The following is a 25217-nucleotide window of genomic DNA, read 5'->3' as shown; positions in this document are numbered from 1 at the left end:
TCTTCAAGGGATGCACAACCCGGGGGCGCAGTGAAACCAGTACCCAGATCACACAGCCCTGGGGCTGTAACGTCCTGGAGGCTGAGACTGGCTCAACTCATTGCATGTGGGAGGCAAGAGCAGGAGGCTCAGGATCCTGATTTCCCACCAGCAGCAGGCTATCCAGAGTTAAACGGGTTGGTTTGAGCCATAGAATCACCATGGAATGGTTTATGGGAAGGAAGCTTAAAGCTCATCCAGATCCACGGGCAGGGACGCCTTCCACTGGAGCAGCTTGCTCCAAGCCCCATGAGCAGCGCCAGGGATGGGGCAGCCAAAGCTTCTCCGTTCAACCGATTCCAGTGTCCCAGCACCCTCCCAGGGAAGAGCTTCTGCCTAAGAGCTCATCTCAGTCCCCTCTCGGGCAGGTTAAAGCCATTCCCCCTGTCCTGCCCCTCCATCCCTTGTCCAAAGCCCCTCTCCAGGTTTCTGTTCCCCGTCCCTCCCTGCAATAACCACGCTCCTCCTCACCCCCCTCGCAAACCCCTCCGATGCTGGAGGCATTTGTGCCCTGTCCCTGCGGAGCGCCCGGCTCTGGCAGTGTGGATTTGATCCCGATCCATCCGAATCCAGCCCCGAGGAGCCTGTGACTCAGATGTTCCAGCCTGCGCTGCGGTCGCCATAGGGGGGGCGAGCGATCCCGAATCCCACGTGAATCCCTGCGGAGGGGAACTGGGATTGGGGCAGCTCCTTGTAGCCCCCCCTCCATTAACCACAGTTGCCTGTCACCACTTGAACCCTGCGGCTCCAACACGGGAACCCCATTCCCAAGGGAGCTGCCTGGGAGCGTGGGAACCCTGGGGGAGGCTTCTCCCTCCCGTTGCCTCCAGCCGGGAGCCGAGGCGAGGGGGGACCCCCCCATCCTGCCGCTGTCCCCCCCTCCCCGGCGCAGTGCTGCAGCACAGCCCTCCCCACCGCCTCCCTCCCTTCCCTGGGCTCTTGCAATGGACTCTCCCAGCGCTCGGAGGCTGCGGCGTTAACACGGGACCCGGGAGCTGTTTCCTTGCTGGATCCCTCCTGGAGCAGCTTTTCCTTCCTCTGTCAGAGCATCCTTCCTTTGCCGGAGCATCCTTCCTCCGTCACAGCATCCTTCCTCCTCCTGGAGCATCCTTTCTTGCCGCACAGGAGGCAGCCTCCGGAAGAAGGGCTGGAGCGGAGACAGGTAAGGAGAGAAAGAAATTCCTTTCATCAGGCAGATCCCCCTCCTCTTCCCACTGCTTTCCATTAGCATCCTGGGAGCCGGCATCTGATGGATCAGGGATTCAGCTTCTCCTTCCCACTTGCTGTGGCCATTTTGTCCTGGAAAACCTTGCCTCCAGCCTTGCTCATGTCTTTTTCCATGCGTGTTGAACAGCCTCTCCTTAGCCCTTGCCGCGCTGCTGGAGGGCCGGGAATCGCTGCCGATGGGGATAGGGATTTCGGCGCAGGGATGGATGTTTGATGTGGTGGCTTTGGGGAGTCAATCCTGGGGGGGTGTTGGGAGATGACCTTGGACATGGGTGATTTAAAACTCCTCTCCCTTGTCGCCATGTTCTGGGAAAGGCTGAGGAGGGGAGGACACAGAGCCCAGCATGAGACCCCCCCCCCCCATGGGGAGGTTCTGTGCGTCCATCAGATGCTCTGCATGGATGCGTGGTCCAGAGCCCCATAACCTTGGCTCAGGCCGGTGGTGACTGTTCCAGCTCTGCCCATCACGGGGCTGAGCTGTGACCTTGCTCCCTGGTCCATCCTCTTCCTCAGTGGGTATCCAGCCTCTCTTTGCTCCCCTCTTCCTTTTGCCGGCTCCTTACACATCCGGATCCATAGACCAGCATCGGGAAGCACCACAGGGACCCACAAATGGCATGGAGCAAAATGACCTTGGCCATCAACCAGCTCCTTCCAGGGGCCTTGGGGGTCAATGGGTTGAACCCAAGGAGGGGATCCGGGATGGGCTCCCTGGGATGTGCACAGGGAAAGGGCTGCTCCCGGCCAGCTGGAGGGGAGAGGGCAGGGGATTATTGGTGGATTGATGCTGCTCCGAAGCACCTGCAGGGCTCCACTGGGGAGCTGGGGCCGTGCTGTGCCGCAGCACCGGCCCTGGGTGCGCAGAGCCGCTGGGGGCTCCCATCCGGGCTAATTATAGCCATGGATTTGCCTGGCTCAGGAAGGGAAGGACGCGCGGTACCGGCTGCGTCCCTGCCCTATGGCTCAGCTCCTGCTGTGCCCCACAGCTGGGGGTCTGTGGAACCGGAGCGCTGGGATGCTCAGGGGATGCTCTGCCTGCCCTTGGCCTTGGAGGGCTTGGAATGCGGTGCAGGGCACCAGGATAAAGCCTCTGGGATTCCCTTTTCCTCCCCGAAGGTGCTCAGGGTGCCCCCAGCTCTGCCCTGGGGTGCCTGGTTCAGCTCCCACCAAACACAAGCCACAGCCAGATCCCTTCTGGAAGCCTCCCCATGGCACCCGCAGGGGGATCCCTGGCATGGATCCATGCTTGGGGGTAACACAGGGCTCCCCAGAGGGGGATCGTGGATGCTGTCCCTGCCTGTGGCACGGGGTTGGAGCTGGAGGAGCTTTGAGGTCCTTCCCAACCCAAACCATTCCCTGGTTCTGTGAAACAAGCGCCGTAGCTTGTGCTCAGCCACGTTATTTGACATCGGAGAATCCACCTTGCTCAATGGGTGTCTAAGTCCTGCTGAATGCGGGCACCCCCCTGAGAGCTTTGATTCTCCAAGCAAGGGGAGAGGGCACAGAGGTGGTGTCCCCAGACCCCATCTCCTTCCATTCCAAAATCCTCCTATTCCCACCCCAGACGAGGGGGTGTTGGTGTGGTGCAAACCCAGGGATGAGGTGGGATGCGGGACCATTCCCACCCTATCCCATCCCCTGCTTGTGTCCGGGCTCCCCAGGTCAGCCAGTACCACGCGGATGGGTAGCGCCGTCCCCCGTCTCCCTGCATCCCACCGTGGTCCCCGGGTGTGAGGACACAGACACAGAGCCCCCCCCCCTTCCTATTCCCCATCGCATCCCGGTGTCCCGGCTCATCCCAGCACCATGGATGAGAGCTTCCGGGACCGGACGGCCTTCATCCGGGGCGCCAAGGACATCGCCAAGGAGGTGAAGAAGCATGCGGCCAAGAAGGTGAGCAGGGGCATGGACCGCGTGCAGGACGAGTACACCAAGCGCTCCTACTCCCGCTTCGAGGAGGAGGAGGACGACGAGGACTACGCGCCGCAGGACGGCTACTACCGGGGGGGCGAGGGCGCCAACGACGAGGAGGGAGCCTCCAGCGACGCCACCGAGGGGCACGATGAGGAGGACGAGATCTACGAGGGCGAGTACCAGGGCATCCCCCGGCGCCACTCGGGGCAGGGCGAGCGCCTGGGCACCGACGCGGGCACCGCGGCGTTGGCGGACAGCGAGGGGCAGCGGCGCAAGGACAGGGAGGAACTGGCGCAGCAATACGAGCTCATCCTGCAGGAGTGCGGCCACGGCCGCTTCCAGTGGACCCTCTACTTCGTGCTGGGCCTGGCGCTCATGGCCGATGGGGTGGAGGTGTTCGTGGTGGGCTTCGTCCTGCCCAGCGCCGAGAAGGATATGTGCCTGTCCGACTCCAACAAGGGCATGCTGGGTGAGGGGGGCCGGGTGTGGGGGACATGCGATATAGAGGGGACGTGGGATATGGGGGGCAGGGGATATAGAGGGGCATACGGGATATGGGGGGACATGGGATATGGGGGGACATGGGGTATGGGAGGACACAGGATATAGAGGGGTACATGGGATATGGGGGGACATGGGATATAGAGGGGTACATGAGGTATGGGGGACACATGGAATATAGAGGGGCATATGGGATATGGAGACAAATGGAATATAGAGGGGTACATAGGATATGGGGGTATATGGGATATGGGGGACACATGGAATATAGAGGGGTACATGGTATATGGGGGTACATGGGGTATGGGGGGATCCCAAACATATGGGGTTTGGAGGGCTGAGGGACAAGGGGATTTGGAGGGGACAATGGAAGGTGAAGAATATTGAGAAACATGGGGAAGTTCCCAGGGGGATATGGGCTGATGGGGAGATGTGGACATGGGATATAGAGGGGCACACGGGGTATAGAGGAGTACATGGGATATGGGGGGACACATGGGCTATAGAGGAGTACATGGAACATGGTGGGACACAGGAGAGACAGGCGGACACAGAGGAGGACATGGGGGGCACATGGGGGTGCTGGGTCCATGTGGGGCTCAGAGCAGCAAGGGTGGAGGATGGGGGGCACAGGGGGGATGCAGAGGACACACTGGGGGGGGGGGGATCACATTCCCCCTTCTCCACGGTGCCTCCTTGCCCCACAGCCACATCAGAGCAGAGGGGACCCCCCAGGTGCCCCCCCCTTCACTGGGTGTCTCGGTCCTTGTGCCCCCCTAGCACTGAGGTCTCTGTTTGTGTCTGTCCCCCCAGGGCTCATCGTGTACCTGGGCATGATGGTGGGCGCGTTCCTGTGGGGCGGCCTCGCGGACCGCCTGGGCCGGCGGCAGTGCCTCCTCATCTCCCTCTCCGTCAACAGCGTCTTCGCCTTCTTCTCCTCCTTCGTCCAAGGCTACGGCACCTTCCTCTTCTGCCGCCTCCTCTCGGGCATGGGGTAAGGGGGTTGCACCCGACCCCGTTGCCATTGACCTCCCCTTTGCTGGGGCGCAGGGTGACCTGTGCTGTGCTCCCCCCCTTCCCCAGCATCGGGGGCTCCATCCCCATCGTCTTCTCCTACTTCTCGGAGTTCCTGGCACAGGAGAAGCGCGGGGAGCACCTGAGCTGGCTCTGCATGTTCTGGATGATCGGGGGCATCTACGCCTCTGCCATGGCTTGGGCCATCATCCCCCACTATGGTAAGAACACCCCCCAGCACCAGCCCATGTTCCCCATTGTGGTGGGGCTCGGCACCATCACAGAGTCCTGTCCCATTCCCATAGGATGGAGCTTCCAGATGGGCTCAGCCTATCAGTTCCACAGCTGGAGGGTCTTCGTCCTGGTCTGCGCCTTCCCCTCGGTGTTCGCCATCGGGGCACTCACCACCATGCCTGAGAGCCCCCGCTTCTTCCTGGAGGTGGGACCCAAACAGGGACCCCTTAAATGGGTGATGGAGATGAAGGGACCCATGCAGGGACCCCTTAAGTGGGTGATGGAGATGAAGGGACCCAAACAGGGACCCCTTAAGTGGGTGATGGAGGTGGGAGGACCTGGTCAGAGATCCCCGAGTGGGTGGTGGGACCCAAACTGGGACCCCCAAGTGGGTGATGCAGGAGGGCCCTGGGGGTGAGCGCGGCGCTGCCTTGCAGAACGGCAAACACGATGAGGCCTGGATGGTGCTGAAGCAGGTCCATGACACCAACATGCGAGCCAAGGGCCACCCCGAGCGGGTCTTCTCGGTAAGGACCCCCTGTTGCTGCAGGAGGGGCTGCGCATTCCCACCTCCAGGAATCACACTGGGGTGGGGGGGAACTGAGGCCCGGGGCCGGAGCTTCCCGTGTCCCCGTGCTGCGCCCCACAGGTCACCCACATCAAGACCATCAAGCGGGAGGACGAGCTCATTGAGATCCAGGCGGACACAGGGACGTGGCACCGGCGCTGGCTCGTGCGGGTGCTCAACCTCTCGCAGCAGGTGAGGGCCCGGAAGACCCCGTGTCCCCCCCTTGTCACCCTCCTGTGTGCTCTATTGTCACCCCATTGTCCCCCATTGTCTCCCCTGTGTCCTGCAGGTCTGGAGCAACTTCCAGCAGTGCTTCACGCCTGAGTTCCGCCGCATCACCCTGATGATGATGGGAGTGTGGTTCACCATGTCCTTCAGGTGCGCTGGGATGGGCAGCAATGGGATAGGATGGATAGGATAGGATAGGCAAGGCAGTGATGGGAAAGGATGGATGGGATGGGATGGGCAGCAATGGGATGGGATGGCATGGGATGGATAGGGTAGAATACGATAGGGTAGGATAGGATAGGTTGGGCAGTGATGGGAAAGGATGGATGGGATGGGATGGGATGGGATGGGATGGGATGGGATGGGATGGGATGGGATGGGATGGGCAGCAGTGGGAAAGGATGGATGGGATGGGCAGCAGTGGGAAAGGATGGATGGGATGGGATGGGATGGGATGGGATGGGATGGGCAGCAGTGGGAAAGGATGGATGGGATGGGATATGATGAGATGAGATAGTTTGGGGTGGGTGGCACTGCGATGGAGCTGGCAGCACTGGGTGTCACTGGGAGCACGACCCGGGCTCACCCCTGTCTCCCTCAGTTACTATGGGCTGACCGTGTGGTTCCCGGACATGATCAAGCACCTGCAGAACATGGACTACGCTGCCCGCACCAAGCTCTTCACGCGCGAGAGGCTGCGGCACTTCACCTTCAACTTCACCCTCGAGAACCAGATCCACCGCGGCGGCGAGTACTTCAACGACAAGTGTGTCCGGGGGCCCTTCCCGCTGCTCCTGCCCCATCCCTGCTCATCCCAGCTCATCCCGGCTCATCCCGCCCCTTTCCACACCCCCCCCAGGTTCATCGGCCTGAAGATGAAGTCGGTGACATTCGAGGACTCGCTCTTTGAGGAGTGCTACTTTGAGGACATCACGTCCAGCAACACCTTCTTCAAGAACTGCACCTTCATCTCCACTGTGTTCTACAACACGGGTCAGTGGGGCCAGGGCTGGAGATGGGCCCCAAAGGGGTGGAGATGGGATGGTCTCCAAAAAGGGAGGTGGTGGAGATGGGAGTCGGGGTGAGGATGATCCCCAAAGGCGTGGAGATGCCACCAAGATGGTCCCCAAAGTGATGGAGATGGGATGGTTCCCAAAGCAGAGGGTAATGGAGATGGGGGTCAGGATGAGGATAGTCCCCAAAGTGATGGAGATGGGATGGTTCCCAAAGCAGGGGGTAATGGAGATGGGGGTCGGGATGAGGATAGTCCCCAAAGTGAAGGAGATGGGGGGGATGTCACCAAGATGGTCCCTGAAGTAAAGGAGATGAACTGGTCCCCAAAGCAGGGGGTGATGGAGATGGACCTGACCCCACCAAACCTTCTCCATGCCCACAGATCTCTTTGAGTACAAGTTCATCAACAGCCAGGTGGTGAACAGCACCTTCCTGCACAACAAGGAGGGCTGCCAGCTTGACTTCAGCGACGACAACAACGCCTACATGATCTACTTCGTCAGCTTCCTGGGCACCCTGGCCGTCCTGCCAGGGAATATTGTCTCTGCTCTCCTCATGGACAAGATCGGCCGCCTTCGCATGCTGGGTGGGCATCAAGGATGCTGAGATCCATAGATCCATAGAATGGGTTGGAAGGGACCTTGAAGCTCATCCAGTTCCAACCCAGGACACCTTCCGCTAGAGCAGGTTGCTCCAAGCCCCATCCAATACTTCCAGGGCTGCCCAGGGAATGGTGGATGCTCCAACCGTGGAGACACTCAAGGCCTGGAGCAACCTGCTCTGGTGAAGGCGTCTCTGCCTCTGGCAGGTCGAGGTGGTCTTGAAGGTTCCTTCCAACCCATCCAAGGGGTCTATGACCATGGTTTCCTATGGGTGAGGAGGACGCTTGTCCCCATTGCACCCCCCTGACGTATCCCATGTTCCCTCCAGCCGGGTCCAGCGTCATGTCCTGCGTGAGCTGCTTTTTCCTGTCCTTTGGGAACAGCGAATCAGCCATGATCGCGCTGCTCTGCCTCTTCGGTGGCGTCAGCATCGCCTCTTGGAATGCCCTCGACGTGCTCACTGTGGAGCTTTACCCCTCCGATAAGAGGTGCGGGGTCTATGGGCGCTGGGGGTGAGGGTTCGGGTGCTGGGGGTGAGGTTTCAGGTCCTGGGTGCAAGGTTTTGGGTGCTGGGCACAAGGTTTTGGGTGCTGGGTGCCAGATGTTGCCATGATGGGGGTGAGGTTTTAGGTCCTGGGTGCCAGATTCTGGGCATAAGGCTTTGGGTGCTGGGTGCCAGATGTGTTGCTGGCTACTAGAGGCATTGCTGCCTGCCAGATGCTGCCAGGCTTGCTGCCACATCTGGGTACCACATTCTGGATGCGCTGTTGGGTACCACAACCCAGGTACCCCCTGTCCCAGCGCGCTGGGCCTGATGGGGATCCCACCTCCATGGGTGCCCCCCACCTCCATGGGTGCCATCCTGACACCCTGCCTCCCTGCAGGACGACGGCGTTTGGGTTCCTGAACGCTCTCTGCAAGCTGGCGGCCGTGCTGGGCATCAGCATCTTCACCTCCTTCGTGGGCATCACCAAGGCCGTGCCCATCCTCTTGGCCTCGGCTGCGCTCGCCCTCGGCAGCTCCTTGGCCCTCAAACTACCCGAGACCCGGGGGCAAGTCTTGCAGTGATGGGGGGGACCCCCCCAATCCTTCCCTTTACCTCCCCCCCCCCAATTCCCAAATCCCAGTTCCCCTTCCGGGGGGATTAGTCTCGTTAGACACTGTGAAACGTCTTCTTGGAGCATTTGGGATCTTCATTTGCACTTGGACCCCCCCATATCCCTGACACCCCACCCCCCGATTTCCTCCCTTGGTGTCATCCCTCTGTGAATAGCTGCTCGCTCCTGGGGGTGCTGAGGGGACCCCAACATCCCTGGGAGGAGGAGGAGGATGAAGGCTCCATGCCTCAGTTTCCCCATCTGGAAGGGCAGGGGAAAGGGTCCCCATTGCACTCCCAAACCCAGGAAGATGGGGAACGAACTGCACTGCACTGCACTGCAGTTTGGGGTGCACCACACTTCGGGTGCACATCCCTTTGGGGCATGGGACGATTTGGGGTGCAGTGCCCCCCCCCCCCAACTACAGCTCAGTTTGAGGGGGTGCAAGGGGGGGGGCCCAGCTGTGTTTTGGGGGGCAGGGGAGGTGCAGCCCCCTCAAACTGCCTTTATTTAGTGACTTTGAGCTCGTTCTTAAAGGATGCTCCTGTTTTGGGGTGCTGATGGGGGGGTGCACCCTGCACCCCCTTCCCCCCCCCAGCACCCCTTTACCCCCCAGCCCAAAGCACAAAGCCACCAGTGGTTTGCAAAGCACAAAGCGCCCCCCCAAATAACGGGGTACATGGGGGCCCCCCAAAAAGTGGGGTACAGGGGGAGGGGTCCCTGTGGCTGTGCCCCCCCCAGCAGAGGATGGGAAGTGTTGGTCTATGCAAAAGCACTTTGGAAGCCCCCCCCATCATGGGAAGCCCCCCACGATGTAGAGCAGCCCCCCCCAAGCGACCGTGTGCTTCATCTCCTCCTCCTCCTCCTCCTTCTTCCCCCCACCCCCATCCCTCGGTGTAGCTGGTCCTGGGGGGGCCCGACCCCCCCCCCCAAGTTCTGTCCGTTCGCAGTTGTGCCGTGCTGTAGTTTTTAGATGTTTGTAAATTAATTAAAACAACAGAAAAACGACTGAAAAGAGCCCAAAATGAACCAAAATGACCCCAAATCCCCCCAGAAATATTCCCAAAAAGACCCAACCCCTGCACATGACCCAAATCCCCCCAAATGACCCCGAAGTCTCCAAATCTCCCCCAAATCCCTCCCAGGTGACCCAGAAGACCCCAAAAGGCTCTAAAATGACCCCAAAGTCCCTAAATGCCCCCCCCAAATCCTTTCCAAAGGACCCTAAATTCTCCCAAACGACCCCAAATCCCCCCCCGGAAGTTCCCAAATCCTCCCATAGTGACCCAAAAGTCCCCAAATCCCCCCAGACTCCCCCACGGAATGATGCTCCACCTTCCACTTCCCAGCTGCTCCCATGGGAGAGTTTATTTTCCGGGGGGGCGGGGTGGCCTGCACCCCCCATACCCAATCTCTTTCATGGGGGGGAGCAATCTGGGGACGCCCCCAAATCCCCCCTCAAGCTGCGGGTGCGTCCCACGACGTCGCTGCGCTCAACGCTCCCCTTTAAGCCGTGGGCTCACGGTGTCACCAAGGGGGGGCCCCCTTCAGGGCTCCCCGGCGCCGTCCCCGCGCTGCTCGCGCTTGGACCCCCCCAGGCAGGGGGGCCGGGCGGGGACGCTGGGGTCGCTCTCCCACTGCTGCGGGGTGCGGGCCACGATGGCGAGGGCGTGGAGCGGCCCCGCGAGCTCGGCGCTGAGCGCGGCGTGCACCAGGCGGTGGCGCTGCAGCAGCGGGAGCCCCTCGAAGCGCCCGCTCACCACCACCACCGCCAGGTGCGTGCCGGCCCCCGCCGCCCCGCCGTGCCGGGGGCTCTCGTCCAGGACCTGCAGGTGCGAGGGCTCCAGCGCGGCCGCCAGCTTGGAGCGCACGGTGCGGGCCAGGGGACCCTCGGCCATGGCCGCCCCCCCCGCAGCCAGCAGCGAGCCCCGCATCCGGCAGCGCCTGCAGCGGGAGAGAGGAGGGGGGGGAGGGGGGGGATCAGAGCCCAGTTATGGGGGGCAGGAGGATGGGGGTTGCTTGGGGGGGGATTTAGGGGGGCCTTCAGGATCAGACCCCAGTTATGGGGGGACTGGAGGGGAGGACGGGGCTTTCTGGGGGGGGGGGGGTGAAGATCAAACCCCAATTATGGGGGGGCAGGAGGGGAGGATGGGATTTGCTGGTGGGGGTGAGGATCAAACCCCAGTTATGGGGGGACAGGAGGGGAGGACGGGGTTGCTCTGGAGGCATTTAGGAGGGCCCTTCGGGATCAGACCCCAGTTATGGGGGACAAGAGGGGAGGATGGGGTTTTCTGGGGGGGGGGGGGGGTGAGGTTTAGACTCCAGTTATGGAGGGGCAGGAAAGAGGGTTACATGGGGGGAGAATCAGACCCAGTTATAGGGGGGGCAGGAGGGGAGGATGGAGTTTCCTTGTGGGGGGGGGATGAGGTTCATCCCCCCTGGGGACGGGGAGCAGGGGGAGAGAGTGTGGGGGGATGGATTTGGGGGGGCCCTTCAGGATCAGAGCCCAGTTATGGGGGAGGCAGAAGAGGAAGATGGGGCTTGCTGGGGGGGGGGGGGGTGTGAGGATCAGACCCCAGTTAAAGGGGGGGGCAGGAAGGAAGGATGTGGTGTTGCTCGGAGGGTAAATGTGGGGGGGGGCCCTGCAGCATCAGACCCCAGTTATGCGGAGGGGGCAAGAGGGAAGGATGGGGTTTGCTGGGGGGTGAGGATGAGACCCCAGTTATGGGGGGCAGGAGAGGAGGATGGGGTTTTCTGGGGGGCATGGATTTGGGGGGGCCCTTCAGGATCAGACCCCAGGAGGAGGAGGAGGCAGAAGAGGAAGATGGGGCTTGATTGGGGGAGGGGGGGGCCTTCAGGATCAGACCCCAGTTACAGGGGGGCAGGAGACAGAGTTGCATGGGAGGGGGCTCCAGGGCCCCATTGATAACAGTGATAGGGGTGGTGGGGGATGTAGGGCGGGGTGCAGCTGGGGGGTAAGGATCAAATCCCAGTTATGGAGGGGGCGGCAGGAGGGGACGATGGGGTTTGTTTGGGGGGGGGCGGGGGTGTGATGAGGATGAGACCCCAATTATGGGGGAAGGAGGGGAACTGTATGGGGGGAGATTGTGACTCTGGGGGGGCCCTGTAGAACCAGGCCCCATAAGTGGGGGGGGGGGGAGGAGGAGGAGTGCAGGGGGGTGCAAGGCCCGACTTTGGGGGCGGGGGGGTGGGAGGGGAGCGAGAGGGGCCTGAACCCCCAAACCCCATTTACCCCACATGGTGCCTCCCAAACTCCCCACCCGCCCCACACGGCGCCCCCCAAGCCCATTTACCCCACATGGTGCCCCCCCGACCCTCACCGCGCACGACTCCGGCTCCGCTCCGGCGCTGAGCACGCTGGGAAATGGAGTCACAGCAGCCCGCCCCCGTCACGTGACCGAGGCAGAACTACAGCTCCCAGGAGGCTTTGCGCCATACCTACAAACCCCGCCCCGTTGCCGGGAGGCCACACCTTCCCTCTTCTGACCCGCCCTTCTTTCTTTTGATTGGCGGAGAGCTTCCCTCGGCCCGCCCCCCTCATGCCCTTATGTGGCGTGGCGTGTTGAATGAGTGCGGGTCCTGGGTATTGATGCTATGGGATCGGGATCTCCCTCGTTCCTCCCGCCGGGGACGGACCCTCCCCTCCGCCCCGAATGAACTTTTCTCTTCCTCCGCCTTCTCCTCCTCCCGCAGTCCCTGCCCGTCTCCACCACCGCTTTTCCCTTCCGTGTCCCGGGAATCCTGCCCAGCCCGGGGTTCCCCGCTCCATTCCTGGACCTCCTCCTTTCCCGGACTCCCCTCTCTAGACTGGGGATCTTTCCTCACCCTTCTCCATCCCGGAGCTCTTCCTGCATCCCGCATCCCCCTCTCCATCCCGGATAGTCCTCTCCATCCTTGGATCCCTTTCTCCATCCCGGGGATCCTCCCTGGATCCTGAATCACTCTCTCCATACCCGAACCCCATTCTTCATATCCGGATCCCGCCTCCATCCCGGACCCCCTTCTCCATCCCGGCTCCTCCCGCTCCACCCCGGACCTTTTCCTCCATCCCGGAGCTCCCCCCCTCCATCCTCGCTTCCTCTTCTTCATCCCCTGCCCATCCCGGGGCTCTCCCCTTCCCTTCGGGGCTCCCCCCCGTCCCCCACCATGGCTTTGGCGGCGGGGCCGTGGCCGGAGCCTCCTCCTCCTGCCCCCGGGGGCGGCGCGGGGCGGGCGGCGGGGCCGTGCCGGGTGTGCGGGGACCGGGCGAGCGGGAAGCACTACGGGCAGGTGACCTGCGAGGGCTGCAAGAGCTTCTTCAAGCGCTCGGTGCGGCGCAACCTCGCCTACAGCTGCCGGGGGGGCCGGGACTGCCCCGTGGACCAGCCCCACCGCAACCAGTGCCAGTACTGCCGGCTCCGCAAGTGCCTCCGCGTGGGGATGCGGCGGGAAGGTGGGGGGACGGGCGGGGAGAGGGGTAGGGATGCGGAGGGAGAGGGAGAAGGGATGGGAAGGATGGAGGCGCGGAGAGGAGATTGGGAAAGGATGGGGAAGGAGAGAGGGTGCAAAAGAAGAGGGTGGAAAATAAGGAAAGCGGATGGAAAAGGAGGAGAAGGGATGGAAAATAAGGATAGAGCATGGAAAACGAGAGGTTGGAAAAGAAGGGGAAAGGGTGGAAAAGGAGAAGGGATGGAGAGGGGGTGGAAAAGGAGGAGAAGGAATGGAAAAGGAGAGGGGTGAAAAAGAGGGAGAAGGGATGGAAAAGAGGGTTAGAGCATGGAAAAGGAGAGCGTGGGAGAGAAGGGATGGAGAAGGAGGAGAGAGGATGGAGAAGAGATAGGAAAAGAGAGGGGATGGAAAGGGAGGAGAGGGGATGGGAAAATGAGAGAGATGCAAAAAAAAGGAGGGAATGGAAAAGGTGAAAGGATGCAAAGGGAGAAGGTGGAAAAGAGGGAGAAGGGATAGAAAAGAAGGATAGAGCATGGAAAAGGAGAGGGGATGGAAATGATGTGGTGGAAAAGAAGGGGAGAGAGAGGAAAAGCAAAAGCAGGGATGAAAAGGAGGAGATGGAAAAGAAGGGATGAAAAAGAGTGGGTGCAAGATGAGGATAGAGGGTGGAAAAGAGGGAGAGAGGGTGGGAAAGCCAGCAGAGAGGGGAGGTAAAACTAGGGTAGAGGCTGGAAAAGGCCGGGAGAGCAGGAAAGAGGAAGGTGAGAGTGGGAGGGAAAGGTGGGAAAGAGCCAAAGGGAGCAAAAGAATGAAAGGAAAGGGAAGAAAAAAGAGGAGGAAAAAGAGGGAAAGTGGGAAGGAGAAGTGAGGGAGCGGGTGCGAATGGTGTGGACAAAGGGAAAGAGCAAAATGGGAGCGGGAGAGCTGGAAAGAGAAAGGAAAAGAGCAAGGAAAAGGAGAGAGAAAGGAAAAGAAAGTGAAAGCGGGGGCGGGGTGGGGGGGGGGGGAGGAATGAAAGAGAAAGGGAAAAGGAGGAAAGAGAAAGGGAAAGCTCCTCTCCCTCTTCTCTTTCATTCCCCCTCCATTCTTTTCCCTCCCTTCCTCCGTCCCTGAGCCCCATCATTTTGGGAAGAGCGCCCCAAATCCAGGGATCCATCCCCGAATCCCCCTGGCCCAGCTCCATCCTTCTGCTTTAGTTGTTGGCTTTTCCCATGGGAAAGGCTCTGCCACGGGAACCCGGCCATTATCCCATCCAATTGTATCTTCTATTCACCTTGAGATCGCTTTTGGACTTAGTTTAGGCTCGGGTTTTAGCTGTGGTCTATGCTGAGATGGGGCCAATTGACTTTTCCTCTCCATTAAATGTTAAAAAACTCGGGAATAATACAGATAATTCTTTAAAAGATAAAGAATTCCACTTTTGGCGAGCAGTATCCGGTAAATCTGACCTAAATTAGCCCAAATACTTCACATAAAACCCCATTTCAAGCTTCCAGCAACATCCCTGTGGCTCCAACCAGCCCCAGCACTGCATTTTGGGTTGCTTTGATTGCGGGTTTAGCCCCAAAAGTAGGTTTGGGAGCAGTTTAAGCCCCAAATGGGGCATCGGGGCATCCTCAGCACCAAATCTCTGCCATGAAGCATCCTCCCCACTTGAATAAGGACCCGGAGGGTGAACAAGGTGCTTATTTATACACTCAGTGTTTAGAAAGGATTATAACAAGGGCTTAGCTGCTTAAAGCACGGATTTATCCTGCGTCGGTGCCGACGGCACCCAAAAAATCACCTTTTTCAGTATCCAAACCCAAGGAAAAAGGGCAAAACCCGTACAAGTTGCTTTTTTTAGCAACAAAAAAAATGATAGCAAATAAATCAGAGCAATTTGGATAAAGGGGAAAACTCCTGCTGGGAGGAGGGGAAGGGCCATCCCGGCTTGCAAAAATAAATGGGATTTAGGTGGGACCAGCTCAGGGATCAAGTCACTTCAAGCCTAACCCGCAATTCTCCCCGTTTCTCCCCCAAAAATCCAGTTGGATAGGATTAGGGGGTTGGATTTTGGGACCAAGACCCTTTCGTAGCAAACTTCTGCCTGCTTGGTGCAGCCAGAGCCAGGAATCAAATCCCAGGGATAAAAAGCCCCAGTCCAGGTGAATTCCCCGAAGGTTTTGAGGCTCGGTTTTGGGGTTTATTTTGTTGTTGTTTTTCATCTTTAGTTCAGAATTGCCGCAAGATGCTGGTTCCCGATGGGATCTGATGGGATGGGACACACCACAGCGTTATTCCCAAGGCAGGGACCCCCATTCCCTACATCCCTCTTGGCTCTGTTTTTGGGGGGCTCCCAGTTGTCCCCAGATGAAGCTGTTGGGAGAATGCTGCGTGTGCCCATGCTCAATCTTCCCATCCCCTTCACTGGGGCTGGCTGCTCCGTGCCTCAGTTTCCCCACCCGCTCCGGGATGCTCCAAACCCACCGGTTCATCAGGATTCCCCTTATCCCGGCTTTCCTTGCTGGGAATCGGCACCGAATCCGGCACCAAATCCAGCACCGAAAACTCAGGAGCAGAATGCTGCTCTGGGGGGTTGGGGTGGGGTAAAAGGGGTTCAAGGTGACACAAAGGGGGGTCGTGGTGATGTAAAAGGGGTTCAGGGTGATGCAAAGGGGCTTGGGGCTGATTGAGAGGGGGTTTGGGGCATTGCAAAGGGGGTTTAGGGGTGTAAAAGGGGGGCGAGGAGAGGGTGCTGCTGAGCAAAGGCAGCGTTTGGGGGAGGTCTGGGGCTGCACGCCGAGGTCTGGGTGAGAGCAGCCTCCGACCCCCCGGTTCTGGGAGATCCCAACCCTGGAGGAGCCCCACTCCCTGGGGACCCCCATTCCCGAGTCCTACCGCTGGTGACACGGGGACCGTCACGCTGCTTTAGGTTAAGCCAGGCTCAGAGCTGAGGAGGAGGAAGAGAAGGCTGCCGCCCCCCCCCCCCCCCCTTCTCACAAGGAAAACCAACAACAATGTAATGGGCAGGTTAACCCCATAGTGGAAAATCTCAAGGGATAAGACCTGAAGGGGAGCTCCTTCCCCCCCTTCTCCCCAGCATCTCTGTGGGGACCCTCATTAGCACCAGAAAAGGGGTGGGGGGTGGTGTTGGGCGGACCCCAAATGTGATGTGCCTGTGGGAGCTGGTGGAGCAAGGGCATCACACGGGGCTGGGGGGGCTGTCCCCATCCTGGAAGCACATCCCCTGCTCTAACACGGGCGGAGGCACCCCAAGGGACCCCTTAGCCCGCACCCTGGGTGCACACAGGGACACGCAGGGGTGTTGGCACGGGGGGTGCTGACCTCCTTCTCCCCTCCGCAGCGGTGCAGCGGGGCCGCATGGCTCAAGGTCCCCCCAGCCCGGGGCAGTGCCCTGCGGTCCCCGGGGACCCCTACGGTGGCCGCGGCTGCTTGAGCGGCTTCATCTCGGTGCTGCTCCGAGCCGAACCGTACCCGCCGGCTCGCTACGGCGCCCAAGCCCTGCACCCCGGCGTCGTGGTGGGCATCGAGAGCATCTGCGAGCTGGCGGCGCGGCTCCTGTTCAGCGCCGTGGAGTGGGCCAAAGGCATCGTCCCCTTCTTCCCGGAGCTGCCGCTCTCGGACCAAGTGGCGCTGCTGCGGCTGGGCTGGAGCGAGCTGTTCGTGCTGAACGCGGCGCAGGCGGCGCTGCCCGTGCACGCCGCGCCGGTGCTGGCGGCCGCCGGGCTCCACGCCGCTCCCGTGGCCGCTGACCGCGTGGTGGCCTTCATGGACCACGTCCGGCTCTTCCAGGAGCAGGTGGAGAAGCTGCAAGTGCTGCAGGCGGATGCTGCCGAATTCGCCTGCCTCAAGGCTGTGGCCCTCTTCAGCCCTGGTGAGGGAGGCGGGGCTTAAAGGGGTGTGGTTCTGTGGGTGGGGCTTGGTGGGGTTGGGTACGAAGAGGGTGGGTGCTTGGGTCCGATGAGTGTCAATGGGTGTGCAGGGAATGAATGGGCTGGGGATGTGTGGGCGTGGGGAAAGGGGCGTGGCTAAAGAGGGTGGGGCTTAAAGGGGTGGGGTTCAAAGGTGTGGGGCTTAATGGGAGGTGGGAAGGGGGGCAGGCATCAATGGGAGTGCAAGGGATGAATGGGCTGGGGATGCGTGGGCGGGGGAAAACGGGGCGTGGCTTAAAGGGGTGGGGTTTAAACGGGTGGAGTCCAATAGGGTGGGGCTCCAAGGAGGGTAGAGCTTAATGGGGAAAGGGGGGTGCCAAGGGGATGGGTATCAATGGGTGTACAGGGGATGAATGGGATGGGGATGGGTGGGTGCGGCTCCATGGGGCGGAGCTTGACGATGGCGAGGTTAAAGTGGAGGGGGGCGGCAAGGAGGGCGGAGCTTAACGGGGTGGGGTCCCAATGGGACCGAATGGGCGCGGTTTAACGGGGCGGGGCTGTGCGGGGCCGTGCCTCAGTTTCCCCCGTGCAGACGCGGCAGGGCTGTCGCAGCCGGGGCGCGTGGCCGGGCTGCAGGAGCAGGCTCAGGTCGCGCTGCAGGAGCACGTGCGGCGGCGGCACCCGGCACAGCCCGGCCGCTTCGGGCGCCTGCTCCTGCGCCTGCCCGCGCTGCGCAGCGTCCCCGCGCCCGGCATCCAGCGGCTCTTCTTCAGCCGCCTGGTTGGGGAGACCCCCATCGAGACCCTCATCTGCGACATGCTGCTGGCCGGGGCCAGCCTCAGCTGGCCCCATGGAGCCATGCAGTAATCCCAGCACTGCCGTGGGATGGGGACACCAAAGATGGGGACAGTGAGGACGGGACCTCAAGGATGGGAGCCCAAAGATGGGGGCACCAAAGACGTGGACAGCAAGGATGGGGCCTCAAGGATGGGAATCCTAAAGATGGGGGCATCAAGGATGAGGACAGCAAGTATGGGACCTCAAGGATGGGAGCCCAAAGATGAGGGCATCAAGGATGGAGGACATCAAGGATGGGACCTCAAAGATGGAAGCCCAAAGATGGGGACACCAAAGACTGGACTCCAGTGCCAGGACTCCAAAAATGGGGACTCCAATGATGGAACCTCGACAAGGGGTTCCCAGAGATGGAATAGCGAGGACTGGACCCCAACAATGGGACTACACAGATGGGGACACCAAGGTTGGGACCTCAATGATGGGATCCCAAAGATGGGGACATCAAGAATTGGAGATCAGTGATGGGACCCCAAGATGGGGCTACAAAGGATGGGATTCCGGGGTCCTGATGGAATGTTTTGAGTGTGAGATCCCATCGGTTCTGCTTGGAATTCTTTGTACTTTTGATTTCTTAATTTATTTGTATTTTTTTATTATCTTTTACTGACATTTTTACTTTTTATTTTTATTTAACATTTGAATTTATTTTTGTTTAGTTTTTATTCTTTCTTAATTTTTATTTTTATTTTTAAAATTTTATTTTATGTTTCCATTTTAATTTTAAAGCATGTACATTTTTAATTTCATTTTTATTTATGTTGTAGTTTTTAATTTTATTTCTAATTGTAAAGGTTTCTATTTTTTTATTTTGATTTGATTTTTTTATTTTCTACTTCAGTTACAAATGAAATTATTTTATTTTCCTTTTTGATGTTTCTTTTCTTTTATTTATTTGTTTTTATTTTTATTTTATTATTTCTATTTTTAAAGGGGGTTTATATTATTTTCGGTTTTATTTTTAATTTATTTTTATTTTTTCTTTAAATTTTTTACATTTTTCTTTTTTATTTCATTTCAATTTTTATTTTGATATTTCTAATTTCAAGGTTTTATTTTATTCTTTTTAGGTTTTTTATTTAATTTTAATTTTTTAGGTTTTCATTTTCTTTTTAATTTTTTCACATATTTATTTTAAATTTCAAGGGGTTTCTTAATTTATTTTTTTGGTTAAAAAAGATCGAATTTGACCAATTCCACACTTTGTTTTGGTTGTTTTTTACCTCGTTTGGGGTTGGAATTGGCAGGAATTGGGGCTGGAATTGGCAGGAATTACCGGTGTCGAGCCTTGGGGCCTCCATCCAAGTACCCCTGTGTGTGCACTCACCAGTGTGCATGTATGCACGTGTACATGTGTCTACACGCAATCATCCATGTGCCAGTGCACACACGTGTGCAGGGTGGGAATGGCTCATGGGGGGATTTATTGGGTCCCATTCCCTGTGTCCTGTTCCCATCCTTAGGTCCTCAGCCCTTCCTTAATCCCATCCTCATCCACCTCCACATCCTTAATTCTCATCCAGCCCCAGCCCCACCCTTATCTCTTTTCCTGTTCCTGTCTTCATCCCAATCCCACCCCCATTCCTGTCCCTTATCCTATCTCCATCCCAACCAATGCCAGCACAAAGGGCACAATCCTGTGTATGTGCTGGCAGGACTGGGCTGACAATGGCAGAATTGGGATGGACCATGGTCGGGAGCAGCAGGATGATGTTGGTGGGAGGCTGAATTTGGGACTCAGCCCTTATAGTAGACAGCAGAGAATCCACCTGGACACAGCGCCTGGGGCTTCCTGCCCCAGGGTCTCACCCCTCAGAGGAGCCCAGGGGAGTTTCCAGCAACCTTAATTCCATCCACCCCTTGGTCTATCCCTGTTGGATCCTGCATTCACAGGGCTGGAATCACACCAGCCCCTTCCATGCCTATTTCCCCACCAGCCCTGTCTGGGAAAAGCCAGATAATGGGGAGGGAAAAATGGGATGGGAGTGAAAATGAGAGGTCCTGGCACGGGATGGGATGTCCCACAGCACCGGTGTGTCCCTGCGGATGCTCCAAGGGTATCCATCAATCTGGAACAGCGCAGCTGCCCCTTCCCGTAAATGCTCCTTAATTCCTGCCAAATCACTGCACAATTCCAGCACATGGAAATCAAATGACTCCACTGCCATGGACATTTATTGCCTCTGGGGAGTGACAGGTTGAAGAATCATTTGCTGCTGATTGGAAAGGGCCATGGGGAGCATTCCAGAAGGACAGAGCTGGCACTGAGATATCCATCCCACAGCCAGGCAGGTGGGTCACTGGGGACAATGTGGAATGGATGGGATGCTGATGCTGGCACTGTGGATGGGACAATGATGTCTCCTGCCTTTGGCCATCCCCAATCCATATGGATCATCTGTGGCTAATAAAACAAGTGTTAGGGCTAAGAAATCCACCATGGGTACAGCATGTGAGGTTAATATCCATGAAATCAGCCCTTCATCCTGGCTTTTATCCCCGTGCTGGCAGGGTAGCATGCACTGGGATGTCCATACCCATTCCCACAGGAATGTTCTCCTTTTCCCCCCCCATCACGGCTTGGGCTGTTCCCCTCCGTGGTGCAGGGGGGAGATGGGGATCAGTGATGAAAGGGATGGATTTGGGGAAGGAGGGATGGACAGACATGGCATCCCAGGAAAACCAGGACATTCCAGGTGCTTCTGCAGCCTGCCTGGACCCCATTCAGCTCAGCTATGGGTGAGATTCCCCACTGGAAACCTATTCCAATTCCTTCCCAGATAAAAACCCATCAGGCCCACTTGCTTCAAACCTCCTGGTCCTGACACCGGGAACTGGGATGGAGCCTGGAGAGGCAGCCAACAGCGAGATGTGGCATTCCATGGCTGGGAAACCATTCCTACAGGGGGGATAAAGAGAGCTATTGGACACCCGGCCGCAGCGTGGCTTTTGCATGGGCAGGGAAAGGTCAGGCCCTGGCTGGTTCGTTATCGTTAGTGAAGGCCAATTCAATCACAGCGCCGGAGGATAAATCACTGCGGACAGAGCAGGCTCTTCCCTCCCTCCCCGCCTCAAAGGTTGACAGATTCCAGGCTTCCGGCCACTTTGCCAGATCCTAAAGGACGCGGTAAATCACCGGAGCGCTGCCCATCCATCAGCCTGACAGCCTGAGGAGCAGGGGCACTGCTGCGAAAGGGCAAGGGCTGAGCGGGAATGGCAGCGGGATGGACGGGCTGGGCAGTGTCAGGGATGAGCTAAGAGGGATGGAGTAGCCCCGAACCCAGCCCTTGGTGCATCCGGATTGTGCCTGAAGCGGCGTCTCCCATCCCGATGGGATGCTGGTACAAGGGGAATCCATAGGAATCAAAGGCATGGTTCCAAACTGGGGTCCAGTGGGGAAAAGAGAGCTCCTGCCCATCCCGGATGCTCCAGGCTCCTGCTATCACCCCACGATTGGATGTGGATGGGACATCAAATACAGGAGTGGATTTGGCAGAGTTGAGGAAAACTGAGGAGCAAACCACACAAAGCGGGATCAGCCCATGCATGGGGAGACAAGAAGGATGGAGCTGGACTAAGGGAATCTTTTCTTCCCTTTTTATTCCCTCCCTGCTCTTCTCCTTGTTTTTAATCTCAATCTAATTAAAGGGGGGGGGGGGGGGGAGATAAGAGCTGCCAGGGCCAATTATTCCCATTATTCCCATTCATTATTCCCAGGAATCTCTCACCCTCACTTCCCCTCAAACACTGGCAAAAGAGATGGGGAAGGGGATGGACATTAAGGGAAAAGCTTTGGTGGAAACCAAAGTTGGATCCTTCACACAACCCCATCCCTGGGATGGAGACCACCCTGGGGTGATGGGGTGGGTTTGGGATGCGGCTTTGGGTGTCTCCATGTCCTTGGGTGCTCCCACTTGGAAGTGGGATGCTCTGGCTTTGTGCTGGGTGCTGTTGGGGATGTGCTTCAGTTTCCCCCACTGCGTACAGAGGCAAAATTCCCTGTAACCCTCTAAAGGGAAAAGCAGGAGCAGCCCCAGGAACCAGGATCCCCCAGGATAAAGAGGGAAGGGTTTAACCCCCACATTCCTTTGGGGACCTGTTAAAGCAGGATGGATTCAGGAGTGGATTTGGGGAATATTGTCCCATGGCAGCTCCTGGATGCGGCCCGAACACAAGAGAGGTTGAGCCCTTCCTCCATCCGCATGCATGGCTGGATCCAGGAGATGGAGGGATAACTCTATCCCTGAGTGCCCATCAGATCCCACATCCTGGAGCAGCATTAAAGCAGCCATTGCCACATCCCTGTTTTCCATCACCTGCTTTTCCCATTGCTTGGGTTTTCTCTCCCTTCCCATCACTGTTTTGATGATCCATCTCAGGCATTCCCACCAGGAAACATCAGGATAACTCAGGTAATTCAGATCATTGCAGCTGCAAATCTGCTTCCTCATTCCCTTCTTTTGTGCTCCCAAAGTCCCTTTGATTTAAACCCAGGAGGGTTAAATCCATCTTTTCCTCCTGATTACAAATCCCAAAGTAACCTTTATCAGAAGCCGTATTATAGGAAATCTATCCAATTCCTACAATATAAGGACAGGGATACATCACATTGACGGGCTCAGAATGTACAATGAGGCGCTTTGGGTAGGAGCAGGATGTTGGAAGATGCCACCAGCTTTGAGTAGTGGCTCTTAGCACAAACATGGGAATGAACCTCCCCCCACTTCGGAGGAGATTCCTGCCCTGTGGAATGAAGGAAGAAAGGATATCCTAAATTAAATGAATAAATAGGAATGATATCCCCCCTCATCGCTTTTAGCTCCCAAACTCATTGCTCTAAAGAGGAAACTTGGTTTCAATTTCCATGCTTAGTTCCCACACACACACACACCCCACCCCCCCCCCAAATTCCAAGTTTTTCCAAGCGGAAAAACTCCAGGCAACAAAGTAATCCCAAATCCAAAGTTTCCAAGGTTTTGGATCCTTGGATCCTTTCTCTTCTATTCCTCAGCATCCCGGTGCTCGTCCTTTTCCCCCCCCCCCCCGGCTGCTTTTGGCTCCAGCTCGATACCGCCTTTCCAAATCCCATTTTCCAAGCCTTCATCCCATTTTCCTGCTGTCATTTGCTTTGTGGGCATTGCATAACGTGTTTATTTTTTTAATGGAAGACTCGATTGCATGAAAAAGATCTCTTGCAGGGATAAAACCAAGGAGATGGAAAACCAACGGGATCTAACCTCAAGGGAATGGGGAATAACGGCTGATGTGGTGGGAGAAGGCTTTCCCAGTTGGAAGAGACGGCTGTCCCTCCTCGCTGCTGTTTTCCTTGTAATCTTTATTTTTATAAGGCAGAGGGATCATCCTGGCTGGAAAACTTCCTTGGATAGTGTCAATCTGGGGGGGTCCTTTGCCATGGAAGGGGCAGACAAGGACAGGCAGGAACAGGCAGTAGCAGGCAGCAGCAGGCAGGGCCACCGGCAAAGCGCTGCTGCCACCTCGCGTTGCCGTTGTCCTCGCAGTCTTTCCGTCCCCAGAGACCCCAGATGCACGATCCCAGCATCCCAGATGCAGGAATCCCAGAATCCCAAAGGTACGATCTCCAGCATCCCACACGCACAACTCTCAGTATCCCAAATGCAAGATCCCAGCATCCCACATGCACGACCTAAGGCAGAGGATACCTCCCGATCCCGCTGGGAAGCAGTGGCCGCATCCAGCTCCCAACTTTCCTTTAGCTTCCCCACCAGCAGCTGCTCATCCCAGAGCAGGAACGTGGAGCTTCTCTGGGAGCATGGGATGCATCTCGGGAGCATCTTGGAGCTGTGTGCAAGAGGGGGTGGGGGAGCAGGATGAGAGATGCCAGCTCCACATGGAAACAGCCTCAGGCTGCACCAGGGGAGGTTTAGGTTGGATACTGGGAAGAGTTTATCCACCTAAAGGGTGCTCAGGCACTGGAACAGGCTGCCATGGGAGTGGCGGCATCACCATCCCTGGTGTTCCCAAATCATGGAGACGAGGCCCTCAGTGCCATGGGTTAGTGGTGGGGAATGGTTGGACTGGATGACCTTCAAGGTCTTTTCCAGCCTGATTCCATGATTCTATGGATGTCCCACGGAGAAGCCCATGGGAGTTGGGTTGCACTTCAAGCAGGGCGGCTTCTTCTCAAGATCTCTCTCCAGAGATAGCACTGCAATTCCTGGTCCTCCCAGTATCCGTCCTTCTCTTAGAGCCCCTGAGAGAGGGAATTCTCCGGGCTGCAGGAACCTGGAGGAAGAGTTTCACCTCCCTCGGGTTTCCCATCTCCCTCCTCATGGAGCAGTTGCCATCCCACACACGCTTTGGGAAGCCTCCGGCTCTCCCTCCCTTCTCCCTTCCCCACTGGAATCCGCCTTTCGGGATTACTGGCTATTTTTAAAGCCTTCACCCCTCTCCTGACGGATCGGGCTGGCCGGGAGCTCAGCTGTTTGCTGCTCCCTCTGCACCAAACCCGGGGTGTGATTCCCTCCTCTCTCCTGCCCGGAGCCAAACCTGTGCCAGAAACCGGGAATTGCATCCAGAGAGTCTGGGGGTTCATCCAGTGGGATTTGCTGGGGTAAGTGGAGCACCTCGGAGGGTTTATGCCAAGCAATGTGGAAAGAAGCGTGGATGCTTTGGGATGGAGCAGGCACTGGAGAACAGCAGGATCCTCTCTTCCATCTCTCTAGAAAACCCTGCCTTCCCCAGCCTGCTCTTCCCATCCCAATCCTGGCCCTGCAGCTCCCATTGGATGCTGCCTGCCACACCATGCTCTAAGGAGCACAGGGATGACATTCCCAGGCTCCAGCCTCAGGAGCTTGGCTCATCCTGCTTGCATGGGGATGCTCGGGAAAGGCTGGTGGTGCTCTTCCTGATGGGATTAATGTTTGGGATGGCAGATGGGTTTGATCTCATCCCTGATCCTTCTTTAGATGCATTTTGCTGCTTCCCATGGGACATTCCGGTGGGAAACCCATCAGAGTGCACCAGGGCTCCTGGTTGCAGACATGGAACCAACCAGCTTGGAAAAGACCTTTAGGATCATCCAGTTCTCCATTGAGGATAAAGTGGGTATGATGGTGGCAGCATTTGATGACCCAAATACTTTGGGCCTCCTACACCTCCTGCTGATGAAGAAGTTGGCTTTCGGATGCAGAGTGATCATGGATGCTCTTGTCTTGGTACCAGGATCCGTGTTTCATGGACCCAGGGATATGCACCTGTAACACTGATTCCGGGGGCACCCCAGAACCTTGGTGTCTCTAAGTGGAAATATCCCCTTCCCTTATCCTAATGGAGCTGGGGGCGGGGAGGGGGGGGGGGAGGTACCGAGAGGCTGCTGCTCTCACCAAGCCCACATGGTCCTGTCGGCTCTTCCCAAAGAATTCCCACCTGCCCATCCCACATGTAAGTGATTCCCTCTGGCAGCAGATGGGAACGATCCCAGGAACCCCAGGCACGGGCAAGGACCTCAGGGGCCTGCGCCCCAGATGGGTCTTGTGTTTTAAACAAGATGTTTTCCACTCCTGGGTTATTCCTTGTTACCGGGTAACACATTCCTGGAGCACAAATACTGGGCATGGAA

General features: G+C 57.7%; 4 protein-coding genes across 6 annotated transcripts in view; 2 read left to right on the top strand and 2 right to left on the bottom strand.

The window, feature by feature from the left end:
- The window catches only part of RBM8A (RNA binding motif protein 8A), a 130297-nt gene that overhangs the window by 78328 nt on the left and 26752 nt on the right, over positions 1-25217 (bottom strand). The window lies entirely within an intron of this gene.
- Positions 749-9446, top strand: SV2A (synaptic vesicle glycoprotein 2A). Of its 2 annotated transcripts, none has more exons than XM_065659989.1 (13): positions 749-1201; positions 3069-3649; positions 4495-4675; positions 4765-4916; positions 5001-5134; positions 5367-5456; positions 5579-5689; positions 5787-5875; positions 6327-6491; positions 6585-6718; positions 7122-7325; positions 7670-7829; positions 8226-9446. In XM_065659989.1, the coding sequence occupies exons 2-13, from the start codon at positions 3073-3075 to the stop codon at positions 8407-8409; spliced, it is 2181 nt and encodes a 726-aa protein (XP_065516061.1). In that variant the 5' UTR covers positions 749-1201; positions 3069-3072; the 3' UTR covers positions 8410-9446. The 2 variants fall into 2 exon arrangements, with proteins under 2 accessions (XP_065516061.1, XP_065516060.1); XM_065659988.1 differs by having other exon boundaries at positions 2928-3649.
- Positions 9775-11852, bottom strand: BOLA1 (bolA family member 1). The gene is made up of 2 exons (XM_065660039.1): positions 11780-11852; positions 9775-10382 (listed from the first exon to the last, which is right to left on the bottom strand). Exon 2 carries the CDS (start codon positions 10370-10372, stop codon positions 9986-9988), a length of 387 nt encoding a protein of 128 aa, XP_065516111.1. The 5' UTR covers positions 10373-10382; positions 11780-11852; the 3' UTR covers positions 9775-9985.
- LOC136004064 (nuclear receptor subfamily 2 group F member 5-like) lies at positions 12181-18222 on the top strand. Its single transcript, XM_065660185.1, has 3 exons — positions 12181-12891; positions 16234-16764; positions 17355-18222. The coding sequence occupies exons 1-3, from the start codon at positions 12606-12608 to the stop codon at positions 17627-17629; spliced, it is 1092 nt and encodes a 363-aa protein (XP_065516257.1). The 5' UTR covers positions 12181-12605; the 3' UTR covers positions 17630-18222.

This window comes from Lathamus discolor, chromosome 24 (genome assembly GCF_037157495.1).
Source record: "Lathamus discolor isolate bLatDis1 chromosome 24, bLatDis1.hap1, whole genome shotgun sequence".
In the NCBI taxonomy this organism is placed as follows: Eukaryota; Metazoa; Chordata; class Aves; order Psittaciformes; family Psittacidae; genus Lathamus; species Lathamus discolor.
The sequence above is the reverse complement of the archived record's forward strand: the minus strand, read 5'-3'. Positions and strand labels throughout refer to the sequence as shown.

Coding starts and splice junctions, on each gene's coding strand:
- SV2A (XM_065659989.1), top strand. CDS start 3,073: ATGGATGAGAGCTTCCGGGACCGGACGGCCTTCATCCGGGGCGCCAAG. Junction 5,690..5,786: donor TGCTCAACCTCTCGCAGCAG/GTGAGGGCCCGG, acceptor TGTGTCCTGCAG/GTCTGGAGCAACTTCCAGCA. Junction 5,876..6,326: donor TGGTTCACCATGTCCTTCAG/GTGCGCTGGGAT, acceptor TGTCTCCCTCAG/TTACTATGGGCTGACCGTGT.
- BOLA1 (XM_065660039.1), bottom strand. CDS start 10,372: ATGCGGGGCTCGCTGCTGGCTGCGGGGGGGGCGGCCATGGCCGAGGGT.
- LOC136004064 (XM_065660185.1), top strand. CDS start 12,606: ATGGCTTTGGCGGCGGGGCCGTGGCCGGAGCCTCCTCCTCCTGCCCCC. Junction 12,892..16,233: donor CGTGGGGATGCGGCGGGAAG/GTGGGGGGACGG, acceptor TCCCCTCCGCAG/CGGTGCAGCGGGGCCGCATG. Junction 16,765..17,354: donor TGTGGCCCTCTTCAGCCCTG/GTGAGGGAGGCG, acceptor TCCCCCGTGCAG/ACGCGGCAGGGCTGTCGCAG.